At 43.2% G+C, this 20,812-nt stretch overlaps 2 protein-coding genes across 3 annotated transcripts in view; both read right to left on the bottom strand.

Annotated features, from left to right (window-relative positions):
* Positions 1–11,961, bottom strand: part of LOC105007876 (NLR family CARD domain-containing protein 3) — a 28,677-nt gene extending 16,716 nt beyond the window's left edge. The window contains exons 1-7 of the mRNA XM_034295341.1: positions 11,818–11,961; positions 8,033–8,235; positions 7,764–7,880; positions 6,135–6,210; positions 5,782–6,010; positions 3,685–5,470; positions 3,345–3,518 (exon numbers count right to left, since the gene is read on the bottom strand). Of these exons, the coding sequence (XP_034151232.1) occupies positions 3,345–3,518; positions 3,685–5,470; positions 5,782–6,010; positions 6,135–6,210; positions 7,764–7,880; positions 8,033–8,175 (2,525 nt within the window). The 5' untranslated portion in view covers positions 8,176–8,235; positions 11,818–11,961. The remainder of the gene's footprint in view (positions 1–3,344; positions 3,519–3,684; positions 5,471–5,781; positions 6,011–6,134; positions 6,211–7,763; positions 7,881–8,032; positions 8,236–11,817) is intronic.
* A 1,377-nt stretch (positions 11,962–13,338) lies between these two features.
* llgl1 (LLGL scribble cell polarity complex component 1) overlaps positions 13,339–20,812 on the bottom strand; it is a 36,049-nt gene continuing 28,575 nt past the window's right edge. For both annotated transcript variants that reach the window (XM_029123616.2, XM_029123615.2), the window contains exons 16-24: positions 19,699–19,837; positions 19,297–19,595; positions 18,986–19,177; positions 18,075–18,147; positions 17,647–17,758; positions 17,349–17,404; positions 16,258–16,393; positions 16,066–16,148; positions 13,339–15,034 (exon numbers count right to left, since the gene is read on the bottom strand). In XM_029123616.2, coding sequence (XP_028979449.1) covers positions 16,070–16,148; positions 16,258–16,393; positions 17,349–17,404; positions 17,647–17,758; positions 18,075–18,147; positions 18,986–19,177; positions 19,297–19,595; positions 19,699–19,837 — 1,086 coding nt within the window. In that variant the 3' untranslated portion in view covers positions 13,339–15,034; positions 16,066–16,069. The remainder of the gene's footprint in view (positions 15,035–16,065; positions 16,149–16,257; positions 16,394–17,348; positions 17,405–17,646; positions 17,759–18,074; positions 18,148–18,985; positions 19,178–19,296; positions 19,596–19,698; positions 19,838–20,812) is intronic.

Here is a 20,812-nt window from a genome sequence, read left to right on the forward strand (position 1 = left end):
CTCCAAAGATTTTCTATTGGGTTCAAGTCTGGATACTGGCTAGGCCACTCCAGGACCTTGAGATGCTTCTTACGGAGCCACTCCTCAGTTGCCCTGGCTGTGTGTTTCAGGTCGTTGTCATGCTGGAAGACCCAGCCACGACCCATCTTCAATGGTCTTACTGAGGGAAGGAGGTTGTTGGCCAGGATCTCGCGATAAATGGCTCCATCCATCCTCCACTCAATACAGTGAACTCATCCTATCCCCTTTGCAGAAAAGCATCCCCAAAGAATGATGTTTCCACCTCCATGCATCACGGTTGGGATGGTGTTCTTGGGTTTGTACTCATCCTTCTTCCTCCAAATACGGCGAGTGGAGTTTAGACCAAAAAACTCTATTTTTGTCTCATCAGACATGACCTTCTCCCATTCCTCCTCTGGATCATCCAGATGGTCATTGACAAACTTTAGACGGGCCTGGACATGCGCTGGCTTGAGCAGGGGGACCTTGCGTGCACTGCAGGATTTTAATCCATGACGGCATAGTATGTTACTAATGGTTTTCTTTGAGACTGTGGTCCCAGCTCTCTTCAGGTCATTGACCAGGTCCTGCCGTGTAGTTCTGGGCTGATCCCTCACCTTCCTCATGATCATTGATGCCCCACGAGGTGAGATCTTGCATGGAGCCCCAGACCGAGGGAGATTGACCGTCATCTTGAACTTCTTCCATTTTGTAATAATTGCGCCAACAATTGTTGCCTTCTCACCAAGCTGCTTGCCTATTGTCCTGTAGCCCATCCCAGCCTGGTGCAGGTCTACACTTTTATCCCTGATGTCCTTACACAGCTTTCTGGTCCTTACACAGCTCTCTCTGGAGTCTGTTTGATTGAGTGTGTGGACAGGTGTCTTTTATACAGGTAACGAGTTCAAACAGGTGCAGTTAATACAGGTAATGAGTGGAGAACAGGAGGGCTTCTTCAAGAAAAACTAACAGGTCTGTGAGAGCCGGAATTCTTACTGGTTGGTAGGTGATCAAATACTTATGTTATGCAATAAAATGCAAATTAATTATTTAAAAATCATACAATGTGATTTTCTGAATTTTTGTCTCTCACAGTTGAAGTGCACCTATGATAAAAATTACAGACCTCTACATGCTTTGTAAGTAGGAAAACCTGCAAAATCGGCAGTGTATCAAATACTTGTTCTCCCCACTGTCTGTTCCTCAGTGTTGTTGAATCAGTCCTAGGTGAGCATGTACCAGTCTGGAGAACATGTACACATTTCTTTGTGTAGATTTCCTTCCGTAAGTAGTTGTTTGTTTAAAGTGAGAAGGAACAGATCGGCTGAATAGAGGACGGAGATTAAACTACAGATGTATCATTTAACATATCATTTAAATTGTATTCCCTCTCATGGGGTATAGCACATCTTGGTTTAGTTGAATTTATTCAAATTCAAGCAGCAAATAATAGGGACAGCATTTTACCATCAACTATACCAAGCATTGTATGTTCAGTTAATCAGAAACTGCGTTTTTTATCAGCCACATTTCCAGGACCACAAAAGAACTGGCAATCCTGTATGTTCCTCTACAATTCTGCTATTTAAGTTTCAAACATTTGGTCATTGACCAACAGAAAACTAAGATGAAGTAGAGGTATTCACGAGTCCAAAAAGATCTCTTCCGAAATAAACCAACGCCTTTCCCACCCATTTGTACACATTTAAATAAAAGATGTTTTAGACCCATTCCAGATGGATCAGAAGAAAAACAGATCTGTTGAATTACTATACAAAAAACAGACCCATGGCCGTCCGTATCCGACAGATCCGATCAGTACTGCATTGGGTCTGCCCTACCAGTACCAACAGATCCGATCAGTACCAACAGATCCATTCAGTACTGCTTTGGGTCTGCCCTATCAGTACCAACAGATCCGTTCAGTACTGCATCGGGTCTGCCCCATAGCATAAGTATTATTGGCAAAATGAGCTGATTGTGTTAAACTTCCTAAAACAAATAATGTAACCAACAAGTACAAAATGTTTTATTTATTTATCAGGACTTGACAATAACGATGGCCTGATGGCCCTGGGCCAGTAACAAGTCAAGTCGCACTAATAAAACCAGCAAGTCAATGTCCCAAGTCGGGCCACTGCACACAAAAAAAAAAGTGATTGCTTTCTAAAATTGACATCCTCCAGTTGTTTCATAATCTGGCAGACACGCAAAAAGCTGCAAGGTCGTTATTTGTGCGCGCTGTTGGCCAGTCAACAATTGAGCAGTGATGTGGTGTGTGGCTGTGGGTAATTGTTTTTCAATTAAAACATTTTTTACAGACAGGGAGTATGGCTGGTTCAGGGGTATGGGGATGGACAGACAGGGAGGAGGGCTGGTTCAGGGGTATGGGGATGGACAGACAGGGAGTAGGGCTGGTTCAGGGGTATGGGGATGGACAGACAGGGAGTAGGGCTGGTTCAGGGGTATGGGGATGGACAGACAGGGAGTAGGGCTGGTTCAGGGGTATGGGGATGGACAGACAGGGAGGAGGGCTGGTTCAGGGGTATGGGGATGGACAGACAGGGAGTAGGGCTGGTTCAGGGGTATGGGGATGGACAGACAGGGAGTAGGCCTGGTTCAGGGGTATGGGGATGGACAGACAGGGAGTAGGGCTGGTTCAGGGGTATGGGGATGGACAGACAGGGAGTAGGGCTGGTTCAGGGTTATGGGGATGGACAGACAGGGAGTAGGACTGGTTCAGGGTTATGGGGATGGACAGACAGGGCTGCTGAGCCTGAAGCTGCATCTGTTGGTCCTGGCAGACAATTACATTATTCGGCATGAAAGCTGTGCATGGGACACTCTTGGACTTTCCAGCATAACAATGACCCAAAGCACAAGGCCAAGTTGACCCTCCAGTGGTTACAGCAGAAAAAGGTGAAGGTTTTGGAGTGGTCATCACAGTTTCCTGACCTTAATACCATCAAGCCACTCTGGGGAGATCTCAAACGTGTGGTTCATGCAAGACGACCAAAGACTTTGCATGACCTGCAGTTTGCCAAGACGAATGGGCAGCTATACCACCTGCAAGAATCCGGGGCCTCATAGACAACTATAACAAAAGACTGCACACTGTCATTGATGCTAAAGGAGGCAAAACACAGTATTAAGAACTAAGGATATGCAGACTTTTGAACAGGGGTCAGTAAATTCTTTCTTTGTTGCCATGTTTTGTTATGTACAGCCTCCTCTAATCAAGAATAGATGATACCAATGTACAGCCTCCTCTAATCAAGAATAGATGATACCAATGCACAACCTCCTCCTCCTGCTTGATTCTGTTACCAGTAAATTATACTGACCTCAGTGTCTCTAGTTTACAGTTTGGACTCTCCAGTCCAGCAGAGAGGAGCTTTACTCCTGCATCCTGCAGGTCATTGTTACTTAGGTCCAGTTTTCTCAGATGGGAGGACGTTGAACTAAGAGCTGAAGCCAACACTTCACAGCATTTCTCTGTGAGGTTACATCTGTCCAACCTAAGTGAAAAATAGAAACAAAGATGTACAAGAACAAGATGTTGTTTGACAATATAATTATTTTATTTTATTATTTCAATGTAAATGTAAAATTAAACAATCCAATAATTTGCTTTATTCAATAAACATTTTCTGTATGATGACATGATTTTTATGTTGTACTTACAAAGCTGTTCTGGAGGCTTTGATTACAGGCAGCAGCCTCTGAAGACCTTCCTCAGATTTTGAGTATTTTTTCAGGTCAAATACATCCAACTCCTCTTCTGAAGTCAGCAACACAAAGACCAGAGCTGACCACTCTCCAGGTGATAGTTTGTCATCTGAGAGACTTCCTGAGCTCAGGTATCTTTGAATCTCATCCACTAAAGAACAGTCATTTAGTTCATTCAGACAGTGGAACAGATTGATGCACCTCTCTGGAGGGGGATTCTCCCTGATAATCTCCTTGATGTACTTGACCGTTTCCATACTAGTCTGGGAGATGCTTACTGTCTGTGTCAGAACACCTTGTAAGAGAGTTTGATTTGACTCCAGCGAGAGGCCTAGAAGGAATCGGAGGAACAGGTCCAGGTGTCCATTCCTACTCCGTAAGGCCTGGTCCACAGCACTCCTGAACAAAAGGCTCCTTTCAGGTTCATTTTCTTGTGTGTGTTCTTTGGTGGTTGACTGTGGTTGAGCCATAAGATTGATGTTGTCATTGATAAATGTGAGAAACACATACAATGCAGCCAGAAACTCCTGGATGCTTAGATGCACAAAGCAGTACACAACATTCTGGAAAGGCCCATAATCCTCTCTGAAGACCTGTGTGCACACGCCTGAGTACACTGAGGCTTCTCTGACATCAATGCCACACTCGTTCAGGTCTTCCTCATAAAAGATTAGGTTACCTTTCTCCAGCTGTTGGAAGGGCAGTTTTCCCAGGGCCATGACACTCTTTTTACCTAAATGTGGATCTGTCTTATACTTCTCATTCATCTGTTTGATATGAAATACCACTAAGCCAATGTACAATTGAGTCATAGACTTGGGCATCTCTCTGTTTTGCTCTGTATTCAACATGTGCTGAAGAACTGTGGCAGAGATCCAACAGAAGACGGGTATGTGGCACATGATGTGAAGGCTCCTCAATGTCTTTATATGTGAAATTATTTTGCTGGCCAGGATCTCATCATCCCTGAATCTTTTCTTGAAGTACTCCTCCTTCTGAGATTTATTGAAACCTTGTACCTCTGTTACCCGGTCAACAAACTCTGGGGGGATCTGACTGGCTGCTGCAGGTCGAGAGGTTATCCATATTAGAGCAGAGGGTAACAGATTCCCCTTGATCAGGTTTGTCAGCAGTACATCAACTGAGGTTCTCTCTGTGACATCACAGCAGATCTCACAGTTCTTAAAGTCTAAAGGAAGTCGACACTCATCCAGACCATCAAAGACAAACAAAACTTTATACTCGTCAAATGCAGAGATTCCCAGATCTTTGGTTTGGCTATAGAAGTGTTGAAGAAGATCCATCAAGCTGTGCTTCTTCATCAAATTAAGCTCTCGAAAAGACAGAGGAAATAAAAACTGGATGTCCTGATTCGCCTTTCCTTCAGCCCAGTCCAGAATAAACTTCTGCACAGAGACGGTTTTTCCAATGCCAGCAACACCCTTTGTCAATACAGTTTTGATAGGTTTGTCTTGACCAAATAAGCATTTAAAAATGTTGTTGCATTTGATTGGTCTCTCTAGATGTACTTCTTTCTTTGATGCCATCTCAATCTGTCTTATCTCATGTTCATTATTGACCTCTCCACATCCACCCTCTGTGATGTACAGTTCTGTGTAGATCTTACAGAGTAGTGATGAGTTTCCTTGTCTTGGAATTCCCTCAAATATATTTTCAGACATATTTTTCAGGTGTGATTTCAATTTAAGTTGGCTCTTCATAACAGGATCATCTACAAGTCCTAACAATGCAGAGAAAAACATTTTTGTTTTCAAAAGAGTAATTTACCTAAAATATGTTTAATAGTGACTTATCACAGCTAACATACAATTTATGAGACACAGGTGACCTTTGTTTTCGAAGTTGATCATTTAAACTTAAAACAGTCTTCAACCTTTCAATGAGGCATCAATAATTACGAAATGTTCAAGAAAGTACACAATAACCAGTAAAATCACTATATAAACTCAGTTAGCCATGAAATCCTGAGGTTAGCCTTTAATAGTACATATTAATAAAAGCATTTTCAAAATAAGGGACTTAAATAATTACTTTGTTCCAATGCGTCACCAAGCCCCTTTTGGTTCATGTTCCTCAGGACAAACAGTGTAATATTCAGAGCCCCTTCTCTGGCTCTGCACTCCTGCTTTTCATGTCCAGGGTCCACCACTTCTTCACCCTCTTCCTGCTTCTCAAAGCATTCTGGCAAAACTGGACTCAAAATTCTCTTGAATCTTTTCAGCTCTTTCTTCACAAACTTGAAAATATTCTCTTCAAGTGACTTAAATAAACACATATAGAATCCAAATAAAAGTGTTAAACATTGGTCCTGAAAACAATCCCTTCATAAACATTTGATTGATGAATCTGCTTTTAAAATGTAGAACAGAGATACACCAGCTCACCCTGAATATGAACTCCAGGTCTGTTTGACTCTGGACAGACTGACCACTGGGAATATCAGATCTCTCCTGTTGGTCTCTGTGGACAGATAGGAAGATAATTCTTTGAAACAAAAGAGACACACCTGGGTAACACACAGGAAAACCATAAGAAACCTGGGGCCTCACATCATATAAATGTGTCTTCAGTTATATTTCATGAATTGAAATTCTCTTTTATCCTGCCTTAATCAATTTATTAGGCTACAGATTGAATAAGTGACATTCACAGTTCAGAGGTAGAAGAGCCCTGGGATGAGCTTGATGCTCACTTTCAATAACGAGGGGTCTTATTGTGTTGACATGATGACTAATGTTTGCCTTCATAAAATAAATATTGTAAAATATTATACAAAAAATAATATTGCTCCTACTCCTAAATTAGTTGGCTAGTGTATCTTACATCACAGTGTGTTTGGAGCAATCTGCAACTACTTCTGGGGACCTTCTACTATCATCAATTCCTCCATCAAACAAACCAACCCAGCAATCCGGGCCAGTTATTTTATCCAGTGCCCTCCCAGCATTGGGTAAAATAACCAGGGAAGTTAAGCCAGGAAATGACTTGAAACTGTTGGGTTGTTTGGTTGGTTTGTTTGCTGTATAACGTTATGAATTATTGACAGCCCACTAGGCAGAAAGAGGAGTTGATCAGGGAAGAATGGAGAAGGTCCCCAGAGATAGGTCCCCAGAGATAGGTTGCCAACAACTCAAAAACAGTGGCAGGGCTTATCCTCCTCCTGAAAGAGGCCACTGCCATCAGGGAATACCGTTGCCATGAAGGGGTGCACCTGGTCTGCAACAATGTTTAGGTAGGTGGTACATGTCAAATTGATGTCTGCTTGAATGCCCGGACCCAGGGTTTCCCAGCAGAACATCGCCCAGAGCTTCACACTGCCTACACCGGCTTGTCGTCCTCCCACAGTGCATCCTGGTGCCGTCAATTCTTGTACATCCACATGATGTACAAGAAAACGGGACTCTTCAGAACAGGTGACATTCTTCCACTTCTCCAAGCTTCAGTTCTGACGCTCGTGTGCATATTGTAGGCACTTTCAACAGCAGTAACAGGGGTCATCATGGGCACTCTGACTGGTCTGCAGCTACGCAGCCCCATGCACAACAGGGCGGGATACAAATTCCTCCCACAACCATCATTAACATTTTCTGTGACCTCTGCCACAGGAGACCTGTCAGATCAGACCAGATGAGATCTGCTCCATGGGTTTTGATTGACAGGCACTCTTATAGGCCTAAATTATGCTGGTATTCACCATTATTGCTGTAGTTTGCTGTAACAATACCTGACCTAGCAGTGAAGTACTCAAGTTCAGAGTATGACGTCACTTGACATGAGCTGTATCCCTTCTAGCCATGACCGATTCAGAAACACACGATACAGTGGATTCTCCAGTAGGTGAGGCTTGTCTCCAGTGCTACCAGGCTATTACATTAGTGTAGGTAAACTCTTAACCCCATATGTTCACCAATGTGACAATTCTAAACTAGCTATTAGAATAGATTCAACTACACTTTATAGTCAGACATAATACAGTGAAAACAAGGAAAAGACCGGGATCCATCACCTCTTACCCTTGATCAGTAGAGATGCCTCCCTCTCTGAACTTTATTGGTTGTTCCATAGACTGGTCACTCTTCATGGACAGACAGCTGGGTACAGGGGAGTCTGGTCTCTCCTGGTGGATCAGGCTTCAACACAGATAAAGACCTTCAAACTCTAATCATTTCTGGCTAGTGATGATCATATCTAATCACTGATACCAGCAGATACAAGCTCAGACAGAAAATATCAGTACTGACACACAAATTAGGGACACACTCAAACACCCCTCTTTCTTAACCTCTTAGTTTTGTTGTCGGTGTCATGTTCACGAGAGAGACTCCTCTTAGAGGCAGCGGTCTCCTCTTCCTCTCTCCTCCCCCCAGAGAGACTCATCTTAGAGGCAGCGGTCTCCTCTTCCTCTCTCCCCCCAGAGAGACTCATCTTGGAGGCAGTGATCTCTTCCTCTTTACCACTCTGTCCTCTTCTGTTGATGGAACAACTCTGTACACACACACATTTGAATACTATTTGAATCAACCAAAAATATTATATCATCAATCAATCAAATTTATTTATGAAGCCCTTTTTACAACAGCAGTTGTCACAAAGTGCTTTACAGAGACACCCGGCCTTAAACCCCAAGGAGCAAACAACAGTAGTGTTGAATTTCAGTGGCTAGGAAAAACTCCCTAAGAAGGTTGAATTTTAGGAAGAAACCTAGAGAGGACCCAGGCTCAGAGGGGTGACCAGTCCTCTTCTGGCTGTGCCAGGTGAGATATTAAGAGTCCAATTGGAATAATACATTTCTCTGGGCTAAATCCAGAGTCTATTTGATTTTAGACTAGGTCAGAAGTATGACCAGGTGGACAAGGACAGTGACAGCAACGGGCCCCCAAACCAGGTAATCCGCAGGTGTGGACCAGGACCTCATCTCCTTCTAAAATTTAAAACTGGAGGAAACTGAGAAAAGTTAGTAGTATATCCCTCATATCCCCCAGCACAATGATACAGCAGCGTAACACCTTGGAACTGAGACAGAGGGGTCCGGTGACACTGTGGCCCTATCTGAGGGAGGCCCGGGACAGGGCCCAACAGGCAGGAAATCAATCCACCCACATTGCCAAGCATCAACCAAAGGGACACCCACCAACCGCAACCCCCCTGAATGAGGGTCGAGTTTTGCTAGCGGCGTACAGCCCAATTGCACAAGCGCGCAACAGAGAGACAACAACAAGCCAGTGACTCTTCCCCCGAAAGGCATTGGAGGGAGGGCATCCTGAATCATGAAGGGATTCAAACATCTCAAGGGTTATTGATGAAGACACTTAAAAGTTCCTAAAGCACCTTCTTCTTCACACAGACAGACTACCTAAAACACAGAAAACAGAATGGTACAAAGCCAGTAGTTAACCTCTAACCCAAAAAAGATTTGACCACAATATTCGTCCCGGAAAAACCAATGCAGAGTTTAGCTTTCATTCATCAAGAACACCAGCAAACACCACATGGCCAAACGTATGTGAACACCCATACTAATTATTGAGTTCAGGTGTTTCAGCCACACCCATTGCTCACTGGTGCATAAAACCCAGGACGTAGCCATGACATCTCCATAGACAAACACTGCCAGTAAAACGGGGGATCGAAGCGCTTAGTGACTTTAAAAGTGGTCGGGACCAAAATGACCACCTAGGTCACATATGCCTACGGACGGCCCTGCCTGTGAGTTAGCGAACAGAGATGTAATGATACAAATGTCTTTCAAATAAAATACAGCCAACTGATTTGGAAGAAATAGGTGTACCTTTGAGAGGATAAGTACAGGAACACACCACATTTGTTTGTCGATCTCCAGCTTAAATGGATAGTATGCTAATAAAAATGGAATTGTATAGAAGGATTTATTCCGGTAAAATCACAGAACTTGAAAATGAAAAATCTAAGGGGTTCACTCCATCTAAACAAGGATGTTTTGTGACCAAAATACAATTGGTTTTAGAGGTAAATGTCATCTGGATATGAATTTATTGTAAAATGCATCTATACCTTAAAAATAATAATAAAGATGGGGGAAATGAGGTGTACCATTCTGAGAAAAGGTAAAAAAAACTGCGAACTTGTAGATCTCTAGCTCTAATGAGTTGCGAGATATAGATATATATACACACACACACACACATACAGAATCTCACAAAAGTGAATACACCCCTCACATTTTTGTATTTATTTGATTCAATCTTTTCATGTGACAACACTGAAGAAATTACACTTTGCTACAATGTAAAGTAATGAGTGTACAGCTTGTATAACAGTGTACATTTGCTGTCCCCTCAATATAATACAACACACAGCCATTAATGTCTAAACCGCTGGCAACAAATGAGAGTACACCCCTAAGTGAAAATGTCCAAACTGGGCCCAAAGTGTCAATATGTTGTGGCCACCATCATTATCCAGCACTGCCTTAATCATCTTGGGCATGGAGTTCACCAGAGCTTCACAGGTTGCCACTGGAGTCCTCTTCCACTCCTCCAGAGATGGTGGATGTTAGGGACCTTGCACTCCTCCACCTTCCATTTGAGGATGCCCCACAGATGCTCAATAGGGTTTAGGTCTGGAGACATGCTTGGCCAGTCCATCACCTTTACCTTCAGCTTCTTTAGTAAGGCAGTGGTCGTATTAGAGGTGTGTTTGGGGTCGTTATGTTGGAATACTGCCCTGCAGACCAGTCTCCGAAAGGATGGGATCATGCTCTGCTTCAGTATGTCACAGTACATGTTGGCATTCATGGTTCCCTCAATGAACTGTAGCTCCCCAGTGCCGGCAGCACTCATGCAGCCCCAGACCATGACACTCCCACCACCATGCTTGACTTTAGGCAAGACTTGTCTTTGTACTCCTCACCTGGCTGCCACCACACACACTTGACACCATCTGAACCAAATAAGTCTCATCAGACCACAGGACATGGTTCCAGTAATCCTTAGTCTGCTTGTCTTCAGCAAACTGTTTGCGGGCTCTCTTGTGCATCATCTTTAAAAAAGGCTTCCTTCTGGGATGACAGCCATGCAGACCAATTTGATGCAGTGTGTGGCATATGGTCTGAGCACTGACAGGCTGACCCCCAACCCTTTCAACCTCTGCAGCAATGCTGGCAGCACTCATACGTCTATTTCTCAAAGACAACCTCTGGATATGACGCTGAGATGTGCACTCAACTTCTTTAGTTGACCATGGCGAGGCCTGTTCTGAGTGGAACCTGTCCTGTTAAAATGCTGTATGGTCTTGGCTGCAGCTCAGTTTCTGGTTCTTGGCAATCTACTTATAGTCTAGACCATCTTCATGTAGAGCAAAAATTATTTTTTTCAGATCCTCAGAGTTCTTTGCCATGAGGTGCCATGTTGAACTTCCAGTGACCAGTATGGGGGAGTGTGAAAGCAAAAACACACATGTTCCCCATTTACACCTGAGACCTTACAACACTAATGAGTCACATGACACCAGGGAGGGGAAATGGCTAATTGGGCCCAAATTGGACATTTTCACTTAGGGGTGTACTCATTTTTGTTGCCAGCAGTTTAGACATTAATGGCTGTGTGTTGGGTTATTTTGAGGGGACAGCAAAGTTACACTGTTATACAAGCTGTACACTCATTACTTTACATTGTAGCAAAGTGTTATTTCTTCAGTGTTGTCACATGAAAATATATAATACTCACTTTTGTGAGATACTATGTGTATATATATCTGTTGCGGTCAACTGTGGTCACTCGAGGTTGTTAAATGGCGCTAAGATCCAACGGCTCTAGATAAAATGTACCTTGACGTAAGTGTAGTACAGCATGAACCATCTCACTCCTTAATTAATAGCATTTCACACCACTGAATAATCCCTCCCTAGCTATCTAGTTACATCGCCTGACATTAACACTTAGTTGATCTTGTCTGTTGTTTACGTCCTGCCTCTAAATTTGGAGCATATTCAGTCTGCTTTCTATCCACTGTGCTTAGTCTATCGCCAAACGTTAATTCAGGAATTAATGCGCCACAACAGACTACTGATTTTGTGAAACGGCTACTTACCAACAGTGGTTAGCTTTTGAGGAAGTTATTCATAAAAGACGTGTCAACAGTAAAAAGGTGTGTCTAAATTCTACGTGCCCTGCTATTGGTTTAATCTTTCGATTAAACCAATAGCTAGTTCCGTGCGTGTATCGCCTGCTTCTACCCGCTTCCAGTGGTTGATCCTCCATGGTTCGCTAACGTTAAAAACATCCTTTCAGTTTTCTCATCAAAAACATTTGGCACGTAAGGTGGTCTACGTGTGCGTGTTCGCCTATTCAGGTCCACATTCATTTGATTTGAATACCCATTAAAAGAGACTGATCACTCCTATCACCTGCCTCATTCTTTAAAATTAGACAAATAAGAATAACAAACTTTAAAATAATATTAAATTAATCAGAAATAGTCTAGACATTGTTAATGTTGTAAATTACTATTGTAACTAGAAAAGGCACTGAGGTGCAGTTAGTTTTAGATTGGACATTCGACAGACATTCGGCTCTTCAAATCTCAATAGCTCTTTATTCATGTAATCCAATATTGGTCTCATTGTGATTACAAAAGTGTATACGATGGCATATCTATTGTTGGAGCTATTGAAATGAAGTTCCGTGAAATTTTTAAACATCTTATTTAGTAAAAAAAAGGATGTGCATTGTTCCTCACCCTCTCCTGTTCAATAATACATCATTTTCATAGTTATTGTATACTTTTTGTAAGAACTATTGAAACTAGAAGTTTGAAGAAGATGGCTGCATTTGTACACACTGAACGCTCCCACAACCAGCACAGGCCGGAGACTAACTTCACCGCAGTAGAAAAACGGCAGATTTTTCTATGGAATATCTACATAGGCGTACAGAGGCCCGTTATCGGCAACTATCAGTCCTGAAACAAATAACTTTCTTCTGAAACTCATAAGTCTATTCTTGTTCTGAGAAATGAATCTCGTACAACGATATGTACTTACTCCCTTCACAGAACAGCGCAAATGTTTCTGGTCATTTTGAGCCTGTAATCAAACCCACAAACGCTGACGCTGAAGATACTGAACTAGTCTAAAGAAAGCCAGTTTTATTGCTTCTTTAATCAGCACAACATTTTTCAGCGGTGCTAGCATATTCGCAAATGGGTTTCTAATGATCAATAAGCATTTCAAAATATTTGACTTGTATTAGCAAACAACGTGCCATTGGCAGGAATGATGGTTTCTGATAATGGGCCTGTGTACGCCTGTGATATTCCATCGGAAATTAGCATTTCCAGCTTCAATCATTAACAACGTCTACACCATATTTCTGATAAATTTTATGTTTTTTTTTTTAGGGGGAATATGCTTTTTAATGGGGAAAAACGAGGACATTTCTAAGTGACCCCAAACATTTTAACGGTAGTGTTTATACATTTATATATATATATAAAAAGGACCTGAACACAAGGCAATTATACACAATTTACATAAACATTTATTTTTTCCAAGAGTGAATTTGTATTAATAGTAATTCTGAATCCCCCATCCCATGCAGACACCAATAGGAGCATGTTTAGGAGTAAATACTTTATTAACATTCTCCATCAGCAATACTACAAGATCATATTAAAACTACAGAAAGAACCAGTTTTAAGGATGTCCTTTCTTGTTCCATTGACTATGAGAGTTAATTACTGACACAGAGACAGTTCTGCTACAATTCCTATTTAGACCCTTTAACACAGCTCACATGACCTAAATATTGGAATACTGCTCATCGGTAACTATAGTGACAGGTTCTAAGTTCACTGATCATTGGCCTGAACCGGTCTCCTCGTGGTCCCAACCTAAATATATTTTACACAGTAAAAGTTAAAAAAAATGGGTTAAAACAATTCTTGCCTTGAGATACGCACTCCAGAACTGACCCAGAAGACGGCTGCAGGTAGTCCTAGCATTAGCTTCCCCTCCCCGACATCCTAGCGGTGTCGGTGGGGAAATGCTCACCCTATATCATATAGGAGCTCCTCTCCTCACCTTTGCTGATCAAAAAGAGTTGGATAAAAGGAAGCTAATTCCTTCCTCACATATTCTTCATATGGTTTTCATTTATCCTGTCTTTTTCAGCTCTTTAAAGCATTTAAAGACGTTTGGATATAGCCCAGCTCCTTCACCCACTATATAAGTCGGAAACTAACAGTTAAGTCTTTCCTTATAGCGAGTTAGTTTGCTAATTGTTTGCTCCCAATACAGACATTGCATTCAGCTGTCAGCTCTCCTTCCAGACAGTTAGCATTTAGCTAAACGTTAGCTCCCCAGATAGACCCTGCATTTAGCTAACAGACCGCTGTATATCCATCCACCGTTAACTGTTAGGACTTCATCTAGATTGAAATGTAAATAGCTAACAATTAGCTTTCCAACAGGAAGCAGTAAATAGTTAACTCTCCATTCAGACAGAGTGGACTAACTGTTAGCTCTCTAACGCGTAAGCTCTACATCCAGACATAGCATTTCATTAAGACAGTCTAACAACTTAACTGTAAGTAGTTAACAGTCAGCTCTTTAGACAGTTAACGCTCTATTCAGACACAGACTATAAGAGACAGTTTAAACTTCTCAGGCTATCTATAGTATAAAATAGCTTTTATCTGACATAGAAAACATACCGTATCTATGGCAACAACATCTCAATACAAATACCTTCATTGTTAGTTCCTTCATGTTAATAACATGTTATACTGCATGACAGCAACAACACTCTGGAACACTATATCCTTCAACATATTAGACTGCACATCCTGCTCTTATACTTCTTGACTCGATACATTCATTCATCCTCCTCTGTCTCCATCCATGCATCATCCTCTCAACATCCATCCATTCTAGTACATGTTCATAGTTCATCATTTAAATCCTGTACTATCTAATGCCACACAGACCATAACACCCAGGAGAGGGGCAAAAAGACAGAGGGCCAAGGAGAGCCAGACACGGAACTACATTCGGCTGACCAGGTGTTTGCGTAGTGTGTGAGTGTGCACGCACGCACGTGTGTATATGCATGTGTTAGTGGTTAGATAGTCTCTTATGTAGTCCTTCAGCTCTTTCCTCTGTAGCTGACATGGTCATATGATCAGTCCAAGGCCTCCAGTACTGGAAGGGAAGCGAGGAGTAGCGGTGGACACTGACAGTGGTAATGTATAGGAGCTACTGTCCTTCTGTTCTGTCATCCAGAACAGTCAATGTCCTCCCACAACAGACCTGCAAGAGAGACAGACCAGGAGAGGCCACATCAGATTTAGATTAGTATTAAAACCAATTGTGACAATATTCAGGCCTACAGGTGCATCTCAGAAACTTGGAATATCGTGGAAAAGTTCATTTCTTTCCATAATTCAAAACGTCAAAAAGTGACACCTTCATATATTCTAGACACAAAGTGAAGCATTTCAAGTTTTTTTTCTTTCGATCTTGATCATTACGGCTTACAGCTCATGGAAATAAAAAATCCAGTATCTCAAAATAAAAAAAGATTATTAAGAAATGTCGACCTGAGAAGAGCTCTAATCAGCTAACTCACTCAAAACACCTGCAACGGTTTCCTAAGTGTGTTAATTTATGCACTCAATACTTGGTCAGGGCTCCTTTTGCATGAATGACTGCATCAATGCGGTGTGGAATTTAAACATTTTTATTCTAATATTTTGACATACTGGATTCTTGATTTCCATGAGCTGTAAGCCATAATCATCAAGATTGAAACAAAAAAGTATTGAAATGTTTCACTTTGTGTAATTAATCTAGAATATATGAAGATGTGACTTTTTGATTAGTATTTTTTTTTGAAAATAATTTTTCACGATATTCTACATTTTTTTGATAAACCTGTAAATCTACTATGTCAGCCAATACAGGAGCTCATTACAGGATCAGTTGTTGACATGCACTCCTCACTCCAGTGATGTGTATTTTCACATGGGTCCACTAGGGGGCAGCAGAATGGATTATTTAACATAACTAAGCAGATAACATGAACCCCTTATGAGAGTGATTAAAATGAATCTGAAGTGTGGAGTGTAACTGAAATGCAGTCTATACCCTCTTAAAAGTACACAGACTGGTCATGGACTACAATACAATCTTTTAAAAATCATGATACATTTCTCCACTCACTTGATACTCCAGGGCTTAATCTGTGTTTACGAAACTGTATTCTATTTCAAATAGCCTTTACACATGATTCTGCTTTCTGTTGAGTGAGTGAGTCTGTGTGTTCAGCAAGATTTTGTCACCTGGTCAGTTGATAAGGATGCCAGGTGAGTGTGCTTCCTCTTCTGTGATGTTCCTCAAGTTATTCTCTGCCTCATCCACTGTACTGCAAACGCACAAATATCACAGTTTCAACATTAAGGTGTGTGTATATGTGAGTGTGTATATATGTATGTTTGTGTGTGTGTGTGTGTGTGTGTATACACATCTCTTACGCGAGGTAATCTCTGACGTCCTCCACTGTGAGGTCCCCTGTGGTATCTAAACTGATGTCGGCCATGCTGAGGGGGGAGTCCAGGGGGGAAGAGAGCAGGGGGGAGGACAGGCCACTCTGGGGGTCCTCTGTGAACCCTGGGGGTGTTAAAGGGCAGTAAATCAGGAGGGGATTGACACTCACCAGTGATGGACAGAAACAGGTGCTGGTTCTCATTTTGGGTTTCAGTTCTGTTCATATTGGTGCAGCAGGGTAGCTTGGTGGGCGGGAACATTGGGTCTGTAAACTAAAGGTTGTTGGTTCTAATCCCGGACCTTGTTCTGTCCCTGAGCAACATTGTTAACCCATTTCCTCCTAAGTTGACGCAGTAAATCCGAACATATCTGGTACATTTTTTTAAATAATAAACTGGTAAAAAAGAAAAAGGTTTTAAGCTGCTAGATTGTTGTGCTGGGGGAGTAGGGTCAGTTCTCCTTCTCCACTGTAAATCCTGTAGTTCTAAGGAATGTGCTTTCTAAATGTTCCCTGTCTCTTGCCCAGTTTAAACTTAGGAGGACATGAGGTCTCGTCCCACAACTCTACCAGGCTTGAAAGACTTGTTGCTGTCCCTGTCCAAAGTCCTCCTGGTTATGTTGCAGATCAAGACGATACCCGACGATTCCAGCTGCCACTCTGCTGACCCCCACCCGGGTTGTCCCTGTCCATCTGGTCCTGCTTCTGACCTGGACTAGGTTTGATAGACTTTGGACTCAGCCTACATTTAATTATTATAACTTGTACTCTCAATGTTCACCCGGTACAGCCAGAAGAGGGCTGGTCACCCATCCGAGCATGGTTTCTTCCTACATACCGGCCTTCTTAGGGAGTTTTTCCTAGCCACTGAAATTCAACACTGTTGTTGTTTGCTCCTTGTGGTTACAGGCTGGGTGTTTTTTAAAAGCACTTTGTTACATCTGCTGATGTAAAAAGGGCTTTATAAATACATTTGATTGATTGATTGAAGACCAGTTCAGGAGCTCCACAGTACTAATTCAGAAGGGTTTTGAGATGTAGAACACCCAGCTGCGGACCAATAAGAAGGGTTCTACGCACCTTCAGCCTGGCTCCAGTGGGTTCCGTTGGCCTGGAGAGGTGTGGAGGCGTCATTACTATAGAGACAAAACAGTGTCAGAGCAGCAGGTGAAAGAACACTGGAGTTCTAGAGTGTTATGGAAGCCTTGGGTTCTAGAAAACAAAGGTTCCCGGGTTCTTTTTTTGCCTATTTTCTGTATGCTAAAATCCAAAGCATTTGATGTGAGATCAGAGCATCAGTAAAGCCATTCTGATGGAGTTCATCAGCCATTACTTTCATGGAGTTGGGTTTAACCCAGTGTGTGTGTGGTAGATTAACCTGCTTTGGGACTCAAGCGGTCGGTCCAGCTGGACAGAACATAGTGGCTCGGTGGTCACCTTGGCTGACATAGAGAAGCGCTCATACTCTGACGGAGAGATCAGATAGAAACCTACACCACACACACACACACACACACACACACACACACACACACACACACACACACACACACACACACACACACACACACACACACACACACACACACACACACACACACACACACACACACACACACACACACACACACACACACACACACACACACACACACACACACACACACACACACACACACACACACACACACACACACACACACACACACACACACACACACACACACACACACACACACACACACAGTCAAGTCAAATACTATATGAATTAAGTGTGTATGTATGTGTTTGGGTGGGTCTCCTCACCCTGTCCGCTCTTAGTGAAGACACAGGAAGCGATGCCACTGATGTCCTCTTTACGGATGCACTCATACCGAACCTGCAGACAGAGGTGAACACCCCAGCATAAATCAGACGCAAGGCCAGACAGACTACCTGTGGTCTCAGGGCTGGTATGGTGAACAGAGACTGACAGACTACCTGTGGTCTCAGGGCTGGTATGGTAAACAGAGACAGACTACCTGTGGTCCCAGGGCTGGTATAGTGAACAGAGACAGACTACCTGTGGTCCCAGGGCTGGTATAGTGAACAGAGACAGACTACCTGTGGTCTCAGGGCTGGTATGGTGAACAGAGACTGACAGACTACCTGTGGTCTCAGGGCTGGTATGGTGAACAGAGACTGACAGACTACCTGTGGTCTCAGGGCTGGTATGGTAAACAGAGACAGACTACCTGTGGTCTCAGGGCTGGTACGGTGAACAGAGACAGACAGACTACCTGTGGTCCCAGGGCTGGTATGGTGAACAGAGACAGACAGACTACCTGTGGTCCCAGGGCTGGTATGGTGAACAGAGACAGACAGACTACCTGTGGTCTCAGGGCTGGTATGGTGAACAGAGACAGACAGACTACCTGTGGTCCCAGGGCTGGTATGGTGAACAGAGACAGACAGACTACCTGTGGTCCCAGGGCTGGTATGGTAAACAGAGACAGACTACCTGTGGTCTCAGGGCTGGTATAGTGAACAGAGACTGACAGACTACCTGTGGTCCCAGGGCTGGTATGGTAAACAGAGACAGACTACCTGTGGTCTCAGGGCTGGTATAGTGAACAGAGACTGACAGACTACCTGTGGTCTCAGGGCTGGTATAGTGAACAGAGACTGACAGACTACCTGTGGTCTCAGGGCTGGTATGGTAAACAGAGACAGACTACCTGTGGTCTCAGGGCTGGTACGGTGAACAGGTGCAGGTCTCCCAGGTTTGTCAGACACACCAGAGTATTCTCACAGTAGTCCTCCTGGGCTGTGGAATACATGGTCACCATGGCAACGCGTCGCACACGACAACCCTCATGAGCTGTCAGCTTAAACTTGGTCTTCGCACTGACTTTAGGAAGACTGAAGACCTGAGGGAAAGACAGTACTTTACTTTAGGAAGACTAAAGACCTGAGGGAAAGTCATCTCGTCCGTTTCTTACTATATGGTCCGCTTCTAACTCGTGGCTGATGCTGTAAGCGTGATTACCTTGAGTTGTTCCTCTGAGGCGATGAGGACCGAGTGTGTGTTGCTCATGTCTGGAGCGGTGGCGAGGTCCAGGGAGGCTTGGTAGGGTTCTGGTAAGGGTTTTCCCCGCCCGTCCAGGACCGCGATGGAGACTACCGGAGCCCGATGCATCAGCTGGATCTCTTTACCCAACACAGCCTCCACACTGCCCTCACCCAGCACACGGCCGGACCCCACACACACACCTGGAACCTCCAGGGCGTACGCATACACGCTCCCTGAGTTAGTCCCCGCCCAGAGGGTGGGGCCATGATGTGTACCTGCAGAGACAAACACACACTTGAATAAATACAAAAAAACAAAAAAAGCAAATACCATCTCCAAGTTATAAGAGACAAGAATAACAGACAGACAGCATCATACCGTCCCGTAGATAGGTGTCAGCAAAACAAAGGCAGCGCACCACACCAGACAGCGAGTCATCTGCTGACCGCGGCTCAATCCTCCTCTGGACTGGAGCCACTTCTTCCTGGTCAGCCAGCGCCGCATTAGCCTCCTGAACCTACACAAACACAGGATGTGATATCAATCAAATTTATTTATAAAGGCCTTTTTACATCAGCAGTTGTCACAAAACGCTTTTACAAAACACCCAGCCTGAAACCCCAAGGAGCAAACAACAGTAGTTTTGAAGCACAGTGGCTAGGAAAAACTCCCTAAGAGGGGCAGAAATATAGGAAGAAACCTATATATAAAAATATAGAGGGGAACCAGGAGTGACCAGTCCTCTTCTGGTTGTGCCAGGTAAACATTTTAAGAGTACAAGTTGTAATAATGAATAAATGCATTTGGGCAGTGACCAGTCTATTAAACATAATCCAGGTCAGAAGCATGACCAGATGGACAAGAGAACCGGGTGGAGGGGGGGCAGGGGGGGGCAGGGGTTATCACACTGGCAGCTAGAATCGTCTGGTATCGTCATGATCTGCAGCACAACCAGAAGGAGTTTTGAGTCTGGTACTTACAAGGTTTTGGCCAAGACCTACATTTTGAATGAAGCAAGAAACAAGGAACATTTTGAAAATGCATTCCTTAGATTTACAAGGATGTTAGATCCCTTGCTTCAAAAGCAATCACAGTCAATGAATTCACAGATCCTAAACTGGACGTTACTATCCTGTGTGAAACCTGGCAAAAAGCTGGTGAATTCACTACCCTAAATGTCCTGGTTACAGAAGTGACCATATCCCCTGTACATTCTGCAAAGGGGGAGATGTTGATAATATTTACGACACCAAATATCAACGTTACAATCAAACAAATGACTGAGTTTCTGTCTTCTGAGGTTTTATTCTTGAAAGCTATGCAGACTACTTAATCATTTCATACAAAGCACTCTTAATGAATGCCATGGCGGATAATATTTACATTTTTGGATCAGGGTTCAAAATTCTCATGGAGCAGTCCAATGATCCTCTTAAGAAGGCTTTTGGAGCCATACTTGACACTGTGGGTTTATCAAATTTTTTTTGGGACC

Source organism: Esox lucius, chromosome 11 (assembly GCF_011004845.1).
Source record: "Esox lucius isolate fEsoLuc1 chromosome 11, fEsoLuc1.pri, whole genome shotgun sequence".
NCBI classification, from domain to species: Eukaryota; Metazoa; Chordata; class Actinopteri; order Esociformes; family Esocidae; genus Esox; species Esox lucius.